The 12,101-nt window shown below is 43.6% G+C and overlaps 1 protein-coding gene across 1 annotated transcript; it reads right to left on the reverse strand.

Annotated features, from left to right (window-relative positions):
- Window positions 1–9,244: 9,244 nt before the first annotated feature.
- Window positions 9,245–9,828, reverse strand: LOC114904135 (vesicular, overexpressed in cancer, prosurvival protein 1-like). Its single transcript, XM_029237640.1, has 2 exons — window positions 9,716–9,828; window positions 9,245–9,638 (listed from the first exon to the last, which is right to left on the reverse strand). Exons 1-2 carry the CDS (start codon window positions 9,826–9,828, stop codon window positions 9,245–9,247), a joined length of 507 nt encoding a protein of 168 aa, XP_029093473.1.
- Window positions 9,829–12,101: the final 2,273 nt, after the last annotated feature.

The raw sequence follows: 12,101 nt of genomic DNA on the forward strand, positions 1-12,101 counted from the left end.
AGTTTTGAAAGATAAGTAGGTAATCAAGGAAGAAGAACATTCAGGCAGGGAAATTAGCTAGTACCAAGGACCAAGAAGGCATTGGCCTGGCATGCTCAGGTTACTATATGTGTTCTTTATGTCAAGCTATTAAGTGAACATGGCAGTGAGGCACCGTTTTACCCAAAGAATGAAGGTGCCTGGGGGGAGTTTAGAGGCCTGGTTTGCAACTTTGGTTTTTACTGTTTAAGAGACATCATCAGTGGATACCATCCCTAAGAAGTTCTGAGAGAGGTTAAAGCGAATTGCAGCATTCAAACACAAAGAGCAGATTATTAATCAACTTTCTGAGGTGACAGACCACCTCTCAGAGACCCCTAAATCTTTCTTTCACTTCACAATCAAGCTTCTTGCAAACGATATCCATACTAGCATTCTTCTCACCTCCATTCATTCCTTAACCTCAACCCACTGAGGTTAGCAATATGATGGCTGTTCCTGCTAAGGTCACCAGAGGCCTCAATAAACTGTAAGACACAAAATAGAATAAAACCAACAACAACAACAATAAACCCTCTTACATCCTACCTTCCAATCACATGAACTATTTATAATTCACAAATTACATTGGTTAATACATTTAGAGACCCCGGGCACTGAAAGTATGAATTCTTTCTCCCACTGCAGTATAAAATTAAAAGCAATCCTAAATCATAATTTTTTCCATAAGGGCTTCCTTTTTTTATAAATCATATTCTTTCAAAAAAAATCTTTCTCTGGACCCCTGCTTTGTTGCTTATTTAAGCATATGCCCACCAGCTGAGTAATTCAGCAATAAAGATATTCATACCTTGTTTGTAGTAGGTTAAATGACGTCCCCCCCAAAAGATATATTCACCCAGAACCTCAGAATGTGACCTTATTTGGAATAAGGGCCTTTGCAGATGTAATTAAGGGGAAGATCTCTAGACACATGATCCTGGATTAGGGTGGGCCTTAAATCCAATGATTTGGATTTAAGAGAAAGAAACAGAGAATCACAGAGACATGTGGGGAGAACACCACATGAAGATGAAGACAGAGATTGGAGCAATGCATCTACCAGCCAAGGAATGCCAAGAATTACTGAAACCCCCAAAGCTAGGAGAGAAACATGGAACAGATTCTCCCTCAGAGCCTCCAGAAGGAACCAACCATGCTGACACCTTGATCTGAGACTCCTGGCCTCCAGAACTGTGAGAGAATAAATGTCTGTTGCTTTAAGTCACTCAGCTGTAGTAATTTGTTACGGCAGTCCTAGGCAACTAATACATTACTCCGTAACAATCTGAATTAAAATCAGGTAACTTTTGATTATAAGAAACTCAGGAAGAGAGGAATTTATTTTAAAGAACTGCAATCTCACAGGACACAGAGATGAGAAATTAAGCCTCCTGCTTTTGGAGCTGGGAACCAGGGCGGGGAAGGAAAGTGACTGTCCATCGCTCCAAGTCATCTAATAAACTCTCTCGTATTGCTCCCTCTGGGAGTCATCCCATGCTGTCCCCTGGCTGTCTTCCTTTGCTTCATCACTCTCTGGGTGCGTGTGGCTCTTCCAGGTGACTTCAGCCCCAGTCTCTGTAAATTTCAAGTTTGTTCCCCACATCTAACTGACTTTGTCTCTCAGCAGCCCAATTACAAATTGTCATGTGAGAAACTGGGTTGGCTCAACTTAGAGTTACCTAAGGGCTAGACCCCCGACGAGCCATCCGGTGCCCATCGCTGGCCCAGTTATAGCACATGAGAGGTGGAGCCCCGTGGCATGAGTGCTGTGCCTTCCAGCCTTTGGGCAGAACTCCCACTGCAGAGGTCACAGTGGTGCAGGCAAAACTTGGCCCTTCTGGTGCAATCTGGTCATTTTTCTCCCTCCCTCGCTAGACTATGAACCCCTAGAGGGCAAGAATATAGGTCGCAGTGCCTGGGACATGGTAGATTTTCAAGGTGAGTCGGTTAAATGCAAAGGAATTAGTTGAGCTTTGTAGAACTGCAAGAAAAAGGTAAATGTTTATACCGCTTTCTCTGTTCTTTCTTGACAAAGTGGTCATTTTAAAGCTGACTTCCTTTCCTTACTTCATTCTCAGAAATAGCAAAGAGACTATCTCTGGATATTTGATAAAATGGCACTCACAAAGCCACACAACCTCACTGCGGTCCCTGATCAGTGGATCTAAGGTAAACAGTTCCCTTACCTCTTTCTCTCTCTCCATTGGTGTCCAAACTCCCTAATCTTTTGGCTGGTGCTATGATCCTTCTTGACAGAGAGCTCAGGGAAAGAGGTTGTTTGAGCCATCCTTTGCCTCTTTTTCCTTTTCTTTTCTTCCCTTTTAAAAAAATGGATTTTTCCCCACAGAGATCTTTTTCCCCAAATTTTTAAAAATTTAAGTATAGTTATTTACAATGTTGTATTCGTTTGAAGTGTACAGCAAAGTGAGTCAGCAAAAAAAAGAAAAAAAAAAAAATATATATATAGAGAGAGACAGAGAGAGACAAAGAGACAGAGAGACAGAGAGATCTTATTTTGACAACACAATCTGGTGTAACATTCTTTCAGGAGACTGCTTAGTTTCTAGAAACTCTTCCTTTGCTTTAGCTACAGCTAGTTTGTTGAGACCCTTTTGCTAATAGCCTCTCCCTTGGGTCTAAACTTCCCCAAGTACACAGTGCTGGGCCAGGGCCTGGTGGAGATCAGAAATAAAAAAGGACCAGAAGAAGACATAACCTCAGTCACTGCAGATCTCGCAAAGTATGGGGCACCCAGCTGGGCCAATCCAGAGAGGGCGCAGGAATCCTCAGGGGCGTCATCTGCATGAGATTTGCAAACCAAAAGGATCATCATCCTGGAACCCATACTTCTCAGTCAGGTGGGGAAAAGCTGATCATTCTTGTGCTAATCAGATGGACAGGTTTAGCTGAGGCAGGGAAGGAGAGAAAGGGGATAATTCCTGAAACCATTCTCTTTCTTCCAAGTCCAGCAGCCCTCCTGGCTCAACTGAAGGCCCCCCAAATTGTCATTAAAGCTGCCCCAAAGGAGAAATATTGGAAAGGGAGCATATGTAGGGACCTTTTAAAACCCTGCAAGGCATTGACATCATGATTCCTTCTGTGATGAATCAGAAGTACAGAAAACTAAGTAAAATATTTTGTTCCCAAACTGGAGCCGTTTCTAAATTTAAAGGTCAATCATCTCTTCCCTTCCATGTATGTACCAGCAAGAGGCAGCCATGGGTGCTGTCAAAAGACTGCGTAGAGATTGGTTCAACATGGTGAAGTAGAAGGACATGCGCTCACTCCCTCTTGCGAGAGCACCAGAATCACAACTAACCACAACCACTGGGTGAGTGACTCACAAGCTAGAAAACAATTATACCACAAAAGTCCACCCACTGGAATGAAGGTTCTGAGCTCCATGTCAGGTTTGCCAACCTGGGGGTCTGGCAACAGGAGGAGGAATTCCCAGAGAATCAGACTTTGAAGGCTAGCAGGATTTTGACTGTAGGACTTCAACAGGTCTAAAGGAAACAGAGACTCCACTCTTGGAGGGCACACACAAAGTGGTGTGTGCATCAGGGCCCAGGGGGAAGGAGCAGTGACCCCATAGGAGACTGAACCAGACCTACCTGCTGGTGTTGGAGGGTCTCCTGCAGAGGTGGGGGGTGGCTGTGGCTCACTTGCGGGATAAGTACACCAGAAGTTCTGGGAAGTACTCCTTGGTGTGAGCCCTCCCAGAGTCCATTAGCCCCACCAAAGGGCCTGTAGGCTCCAGTGCTGGGTTGCCTCAGGCCAAACAACCAAAAGGGATGAACTCAGCCCCATCCATCAGCAGACAAGCAGATTAAAGTTTTACTGAGCTCTGCCCACCAGAGCAACACCCAGCTCTACCCACCACCAGTCCCTCCCATCAGAAAGCTTGCACAAGCCTCTTAGACAGCCTCTTGCCTCACTCACCAGAGGGCACAGAGAAGAAGCAAGAAGAACTACCATCCTGTAGCCTGTGCAATAAAAACCACATTCGCAGAAAGATAGACAAAATGGAAAGGCAGAGGACTATGTAGCAAATGAAGGAACAAGATAAAACCCCAGAAAGAGAAACTGAACGAAATGGAGATATGCAACCTACCAGAAAAGGAATTCAGAATAATGATAGTGAAGATGATCCAGGACCTTGGAAAAAGAATGGAGGCAAAGATCGAGAAGATGCAAGAAATGTTTAACAAAGACCTAGAAGAATTAAAGAACAAACAAACAGAGATGAACAATACAATAACTGAAATGAAAAATACACTAGAAGGGCTCAATGGCAAAATAACTGAGGCAGAACGGATAAGTGACCTGGAAGGCAGAATGGTGGAATTCACTGTTGCAGAACAGAATAAAGAAAAAAGAATGAAAAGAAATGAAGACAGCATAAGAGACCTCTGGGACAACATTAAACACACCAACATTCGCATTATAGGGGTCCCAGAAGGAGAAGAGAGAGAGAAAGGACCAGAGAAAATATTTGAAGAGATTACAGTCAAAAACTTCCCTAACATGGGAAAGAAAATAGCCACCCAAGTCCAGGAAGCACAGAGTCCCAGGCAGGATAAACCCAAGGAGAAACAGGCTGAGACACATAGTAATCAAACTGACAAGAATTAAAGACAAAGAAAAATTATTAAAAGCAACAAGGGAAAAACAACAAATAACATACAAGGGAACTTCCATAAGGTTAACAGCTGATTTCTCAGCAGAAACTCTACAGGCCAGAAGGGAGTGGCATGATATATTTAAAGTGATGAAAGGGAAGAACCTACAATCAAGATTATTCTACCCAGCAAGGATCTCATTCAGATTCGATAGAGAAATCAAAAGCTTTACAGACAAGCAAAAGCTAAGAGAATTCAGCACCACTAAGCCAGCTCTACAACAAATGTTAAAGGAACTTTTCTAAGTGGGGAACACAAGAGAAGAAAAGGACCTACAAAAACAAACCCAAACCAATTAAGAAAATCATAATAGGAACATACATATCAATAATTACCTTAATTGTGAATGGATTAAATGCTCCAACCAAAAGACACAGGCTCACTGAATGGATACAAAAACAAGATCTGTATATATGCTGTCTATAAGAGACCCACTTCAGACCTAGGGACACATACACACTGAAAGTGAGGGGATGGAAAAAGATATTCTATGCAAATGGAAATCAAAAGAAAGCTGGAGTAGCAATACTCATATTAGATAAACTAGAGTTTAAAATAAAGAATGTTACAAGAGACAAGGAATGACAATGCATAATGATCAAGGGATCAATCCAAGAAGAAGATATAACAATTTTAAATATATATGCACCCAACTTAGGAGCATCTCAATACATAAGGCAAAAGCTAACAGCTATAAAAGAGGAAATCGACACTAACACAATGATAGTGGGGGACTTTAACACCTCACTTACACCAATGGACAGATCATCCAGACAGAAAATCAATAAGGAAACACAAGCTTTAAGTGACACAAAAGATCAGATAGATTTAATTGATATTTACAGAACATTCCACCCAAAAACAGCAGATTACACTGTCTTCTCAAGTGCACATGGAACATTCTCCAGGATAGATCACATCTTGGGTCACAAATCAAGCCTCAGTAAATTTAAGAAAACTGAAATCATATCAAGCATCTTTTCTGACCACAACACTATGAGGTTAGAAATCAATTACAGGGAAAAAAACGTAAAAAACACAAACACAATGAGGCTAAACAATACGTTACTAAATAACCAAGCGATCACAGAAGAAATCAAAGGGGAAATCAAAAAATACCTAGAGACAAATGATAAAATGAAAACACAACAATCCAAAACCTATGGGATGCAGCAAAAGCAGTTCTAAGAGGGAAGTTTATAGCAATACAATCCTACCTCAAGAAACAAGAAAAATTTCAAATAAACAATCTAACCTTATACCTAAAGGAACTAGAGAAAGAAGAACAAACAAAACCCAAAGTTAGTAGAAGGAAAGAGATCATAAAGATAAGAGCAGAAATAAATGAAATAGAAACAAAGGAAACAATAGCAAAGATCAATAAAACTAAAAGCTGGTTCTTTGAGAAGACAAACAAAATTGATAAACCATTAGCCAGACTCATCAAGAAAAAAAGGCAGAGGACTCAAATCAATAAAATTAGAAATGAAGAAGAAGAAGTTACAACGGACACCGCAGAAATACAAAGCATCCTAAGAGACTACTACAAGCAACTCTATGCCAATAAAATGGACAACCTGGAAGAAATGGACAAATTCTTAGAAAGGTATAACCTTCCAAGACTGAACCAGGAAGAAATAGAATATATGAACAGACCAATCACAAGTAATGAAATTGAAACTGTGATTAAAAATCTTCCAACAAACAAAAGTCCAGGACCAGATGGCTTCACAGGTGAATTCTATCAAACATTTACAGAAGAGCTAACACCCATCCTTCTCAAACTCTTCCAAAAAATTGCAGAGGAAGGAACACTCCCATACTCATTCTACAAGGCCACCATCACCCAGATACCATAACCAGAAAAGGATACTACAAAAAAAGAAAATTACAGACCAATATCACTGAAGAATATAGATGCAAAAATCCTCAACAAAATACTAGCAAACAGAATCCAAGAACACATTAAAAGGATCATACACCATGATCAAGTGGGATTTATCCCAGGGATGCAGGGATTCTTCAATATACGCAAATCAATCAAAGAGATACACCATATCAATAAATTGAAGAATAAAAACTATATGACCGTCTCAATAGATGCAGAAAAAGCTTTTTTTTCACACCCAAATTTATTTTTATTTTGCATACATAGGAAACATGACCCTATGAAAAGAACAAAAAAGGGAAATGAGCCAAGTGTTACCAGAGGAAAAGCATGCACCAATCTGCTCCCAGTTCACTCCTAGCCACACACTCAACGGAACTCTATGGAACTTCACACACCAGGAGCTGGAATGGCTCCAAGCGGTGGGCACTGTCCACTGACAGCACGGGGGGAAACAGAGTGGGCAGGAAATGTCACTGAGAGTGGAATTTCCACACACAGTGTCAGTGCCCACAGTAGTGGATTCTCACTCAGGTTCAAGGGAAAACAAAATTTATCTCACACAAACATGAATATAAAATCTTTGAGTGCTACCTAAATCATTCAGTCTCAAGATAATTTGCTATCAAAAAGATAAACAAAATTTCATCATGGACATTTGGGTGCCTACTCAGCTGCACCCAATCCAACTCCAGGGGCAGCTCTTGGGTGCTTCCTCATCAGAACAGTAAAGGGAGAAACTGGACCTGAAAATGCAAAACGAATGACCTGGAGGAAGAGGAACTTTTGGACCCATGTAGTTGTCCTGGGTTGTAAACAGCAAATGTTGCACTTTGTTATCTCATTCGAATCAAGGACTTGAGTGCGGGAGGTACTGAAGTTGGGGACAGGAGTTCAGAGGTCACACTCGGTGGTCAAAGACAGCAGCAGCAGCATCCGTGTTCACAGACTGTTTCCATGGTGTTCATCTGGCTCCAAGAGCATCCCGTGGAATTCCCGGGGAGGCCTCCAGACTTTCCATCCTTAGAAAAGGTAAGTCACCATGGCCCCATCCTGATTCCTCACTCCTACTCCATAGACATGTCCCAGTAGAGCAGGGACAGGGTGACTAGGGCTAGGGAATGAAAACCCTCAGTATCCACTCCAGTGAGGTGCCCTGATGCTCAAGTTCAATGAGTGACAACTTCTCAAGAGGCTCTGCTTAGTTCATTTCAAAAATAAGCACCCTACCCCCACCCCCCACCACTACACATACAGGGACCTACATGTCTGGCTACACGGCTTTGCCCTTCCTATACATGACCTGTCAGGTCTCAATCTGGGTTTAAATACACGATCGTGGGCATTACTCACCACACAGAAGAGCAGGACTCGGGCCCCCTAACAACCCCAGGACTACCTGTGATCCCAGGGCCAGAGAGGTTTCTGAGCCAGGGTTTGCATTTCCAACCAGATCTTCTTTATTCTAATTTTGATTAACTCCTCAGTGAAATCTATTCAGTCCTTTTTGAAGAGATCTCTCTGCAGTCCTGGGGTTTTGCATTCCCGTCTTTTTCTTAGCAAGCTCTTCCTCTTCAGAGCCTGGCGTACACCTGCGGAGATCAGTCAGCCAGGGCCCAGGGCTTCCCAACCCAGGCTTAAGCCACAGACTGCGCCCTGCTGGGACACCTCTCTCCAGGGGCTGATGTGGCTTCCCAGCCAGATGTGCCTCTCTGCTTTGAAAGTGTCCATCACAACCCACCATCAGAGCTACCTCAGGGGAGGGCACAGAGGTGCCTGGCCGTGATCACAGGCCAGAGAGCTGCTGACGTCCAGGAAGGACTCCGAGTCCGACCTCAGGACAGGACTCCACACCACCTTCCACAGGACACACTAAAAAGGGCTCGAACATTTTTTCCCCCAAGTCAGACCAAGAGCTCATCAAATGCAATGTCCAGTTTGAGGCAGGGGGCAATTTCCCATGAATTTAAATAACTTTCTTTAGTGATTTTCAGATAACTATAGACATCAATTTAGCCTCATTCCGGATCCCCATCTCCTTGAGGTGCAAGCCATACCCAGGGCTCTCCCAGCCCTGGCTGTGCAGAGGGCAGCTCTGGTCTTCAGGAAGGGGATGGAGAAGAGAAGGCTCAGAGGATGTGCCACCAATGCCTGTTTCTCTGACAGCTTTTTGAAGAGGAAGACTGTCCAGCATGGGGCTCACACAGCTGGCCCTATGGGGCCTTGCTTCAGATGGGCTGCCTGCCATGTGCGGGGCCTTCCGGGTGGCCCAGGCCCCTCCTTGCGTTCACGCGTACTCACCTGCATGTGCCCTGCCTCACCTTCCGCCGGGGTCTCTCCCCTGAGGGTCTGGGCACACCACCCTAGGGGGTCAACCCTTGGGACTCTCCACTCAGCCAGAGCACAGATTACATTGGAAACAGAAGCAACAGAGGAGACACGGGGTGAATTCAAATACTGGTCCTCCAAGGGAAACCTGAAAGGAAGCTATGCTTTCTTTGAAGATATCAAAAAGGAATTTGCCCTTTGGTGGCTCATAAGACCATTCCTGTTAGTGAACAGTGATGGGGCCAGGGAGGGCGAGTGACAGCCTCTCCGGCCTCCCCGGCCAGTTGCACAGGCAAGTGCCAGGCAGCTCCCGGCTACTTGGCCTTCACCACCTGTTCATATGGGGGCAGGGCGTGTCGAAGTAGGAAGGGGGCGGTGGGTAGGCTGTGCTTCCCTGGGGTGAGTTGGGTTGGACCTGGAAAGCCATCGCCACAGGATTCCCAGCAGGATCCATCCCTGGTCCTCCAGGGTCAGTGTAAAACGGCAGCCCCAGCTTCTGGGCTCCTGGAGTGGGGTTCGGGGGCTGCCTGGTGTAAGACACGTTGAATGTCAGCTCCTCGATCAGCGGCAGGGGGTACATGCACCTCCGGATGAAGAAGCTGGCACCACAGCAGAAGAGCACGCCCATCATCAGGAGGTACCAAAAGTACCACAGCCTCTGTATGGAGAGGGCCTGCACACAGCACCTGGAGCCACAGCAGTCCTCATAAGGGCGGCATCTGTTTGCTACACATCCTGTGGGCAGAATTACAGTGGTTTCCTTCTGGGGAGGCCCTGTAACTGGATGATCAAAGACATATAATATGTTGGATAGAGTCCTTCAAAATACCAGCAATGCTTTTGGGCCTCTGTGCAGTCCACAGGCAGCCCAAGGAGCAGCGCAGCCACACTCCCGGCCAGGCAGCCCATGGCTGCACATCCTCCTGGTCGCAGGTGTGGGTCAGCAGCACGATCCCTGTGAGGGGGCCAGCCAGCTGGCAGGCGGGATCCCAGCCGGGGTCGCAGGGGCTCGGGCAGGCGGGCGGGGAGCTGGGCTGAGTCACGCAGTCCTTGCCGCATTTGCCACGGGCTCGCGTGTCAGAAAAAGCTTTTGACAAAATTCAACACCCATTTATGATAAAAACTCTCTAGAAAGTGGGCACAGAGGGAACCTACCTCAAAATAATAAAGGCCATATACAACAAACCCACAGCAAACATCATTCTCAACAGTGAAAAACTGAAAGCATTTCCACTAAGATCAGGAACAAGACAGGGATGTCTACTTTCGACACTATTATTCAACAAAGGTTTGGCAGTCCTAGCCACGGCAATCAGAGAAGAAAAAGAAATAAAAGGAATCCAAATTGGAAAAGAAGAACTAAAGCTGTCACTGTTTGCAGATGACATGATACTATGCATATATGATCCTAAAGATGCCACCAGAAAACTACTAGAGCTAATTGATGAATTTGGTAAAGTTGCAGGATACAAAATTAATGCACAGAAACCTCTTGCATTCCTATACACTAACAATGAAAGATCAGAAAGAGAAATTAAGGAAACAATCCCATTCACCACTGCAACAGAAAGAATAAAACACCTAGGAATAAACCTACTTAAGGAGGTAAAACACCTATACTCAGAAAACTATAAGACATTGATGAAAGAAATCAAAGATGACCCAAACAGATGGAGAGATATACCATTTCTTGGACTGGAAGAATCACTATTGTGAAAATGACTATACTACCCAAAGCAAGATACAGATTCAATGCAATCCCTATCAAATTACCAATGGCATTTTTTACAAAACTAGAGCAAAAAATCTTAAAATTTGTACGGAGACACAAAAGACCCCGAATAGACAAAGCAATCTTGAGGGGAAAAAATGGAGCTGGAGGAATCAGACTCCCTGACTTCAGACTATACTACAAAGCTTCAGTAATCAAGACAGTATGGTACTGGCACATAAACAGAAATATAGATCAGTGGAACAGGATGGAAAGCCCACAGATAAACCCATAGATTAGTCAACTAATCTATGACAAAGGAGGCAAGGATATACAATGGAGAAAAGACAGTCTCTTCAATAAGCAGTGCTGGGAAAACTGGACAGCTATATGTAAAAAAATGAAATTAGAACACTCCCTACCACCATACCAAAAATAAACTCAAAATGGATTAGAGACCTAAATGTAAGACCAGACACTATAAAACTCTCAGAGGAAAATATAGGAAGCACACTCTTTGACATAAATCACAGCACGATCTTTTTTGACCCACCTACTAGAGTAACAGAAATAAAAACAAAAATAAACAAATGGGACTCAATGAAACTTAAAAGCTTTTGCACAGCAAAGGAAACTATAAACAAGACGAAAAGACAACCCTCAGAATGGAAGAAAATATTTGCAAACGAATCAACAAAGGATTAATCTCCAAAATATATAAACAGCTCATGCAACCCAACAGCAAAAAAACAAACAACTCAATCAAAAAATGGGTGGAAGACCTAAATAGACATTTCTCCAAAGAAGACATACAGATGGCCAAGAGGCACATGAAAAGGTGCTCAAGATCACTAATTATTAGAGAAATGTAAATCAAAACTACAATGAGGTATTACCTCACACCAGTTAGAATGGGCATCATCAGAAAATCTATAAACAAAGGGAACCCTCTTGTACTGTTGGTGGGAATGTAAATTGATACAGCCACTGTGGAGAACAGTATGAAGATTCCTTAAAAAACTAAAAATAGAATTACCATATGATCCAGCAGTCCCACTACTGGGCAGATACCCAGAGAAAACCGTAATTCAAAAGGCACATGCACCCCAATGTTCATGGCAGCACTATTTACAATAGCAAGGTCACAGAAGCAACCTAAATGCCCATCAACAGACAACTGGATAAAGAAGATGTGGTACATATATACAATGGAATATTACTCAGCCATAAAAAGGAACAAAATCGGGTCATTTGTAGAGCCGTGGATGGACCTAGAGACTGTCACACAGAGTGAAGTTAAGTCAGAAAGAGAAAAACAAATATCATATATTAACGCATGTATGTGCAATCTAGAAAAATGGTACAGATGAACCGGTGTGCAAGGCAGAAATAAGAGAGACAGATGTAGAGAACAAACGTATGGACACCAAGGGGGGAAAGCGGGGGGCAGGGGGATAGAGGTGGTGGGATG

Source organism: Monodon monoceros, unplaced genomic scaffold (assembly GCF_005190385.1).
Source record: "Monodon monoceros isolate NGI ecotype Baffin Bay Population unplaced genomic scaffold, NGI_Narwhal_1 Super_Scaffold_21, whole genome shotgun sequence".
NCBI lineage: Eukaryota > Metazoa > Chordata > Mammalia > Artiodactyla > Monodontidae > Monodon > Monodon monoceros.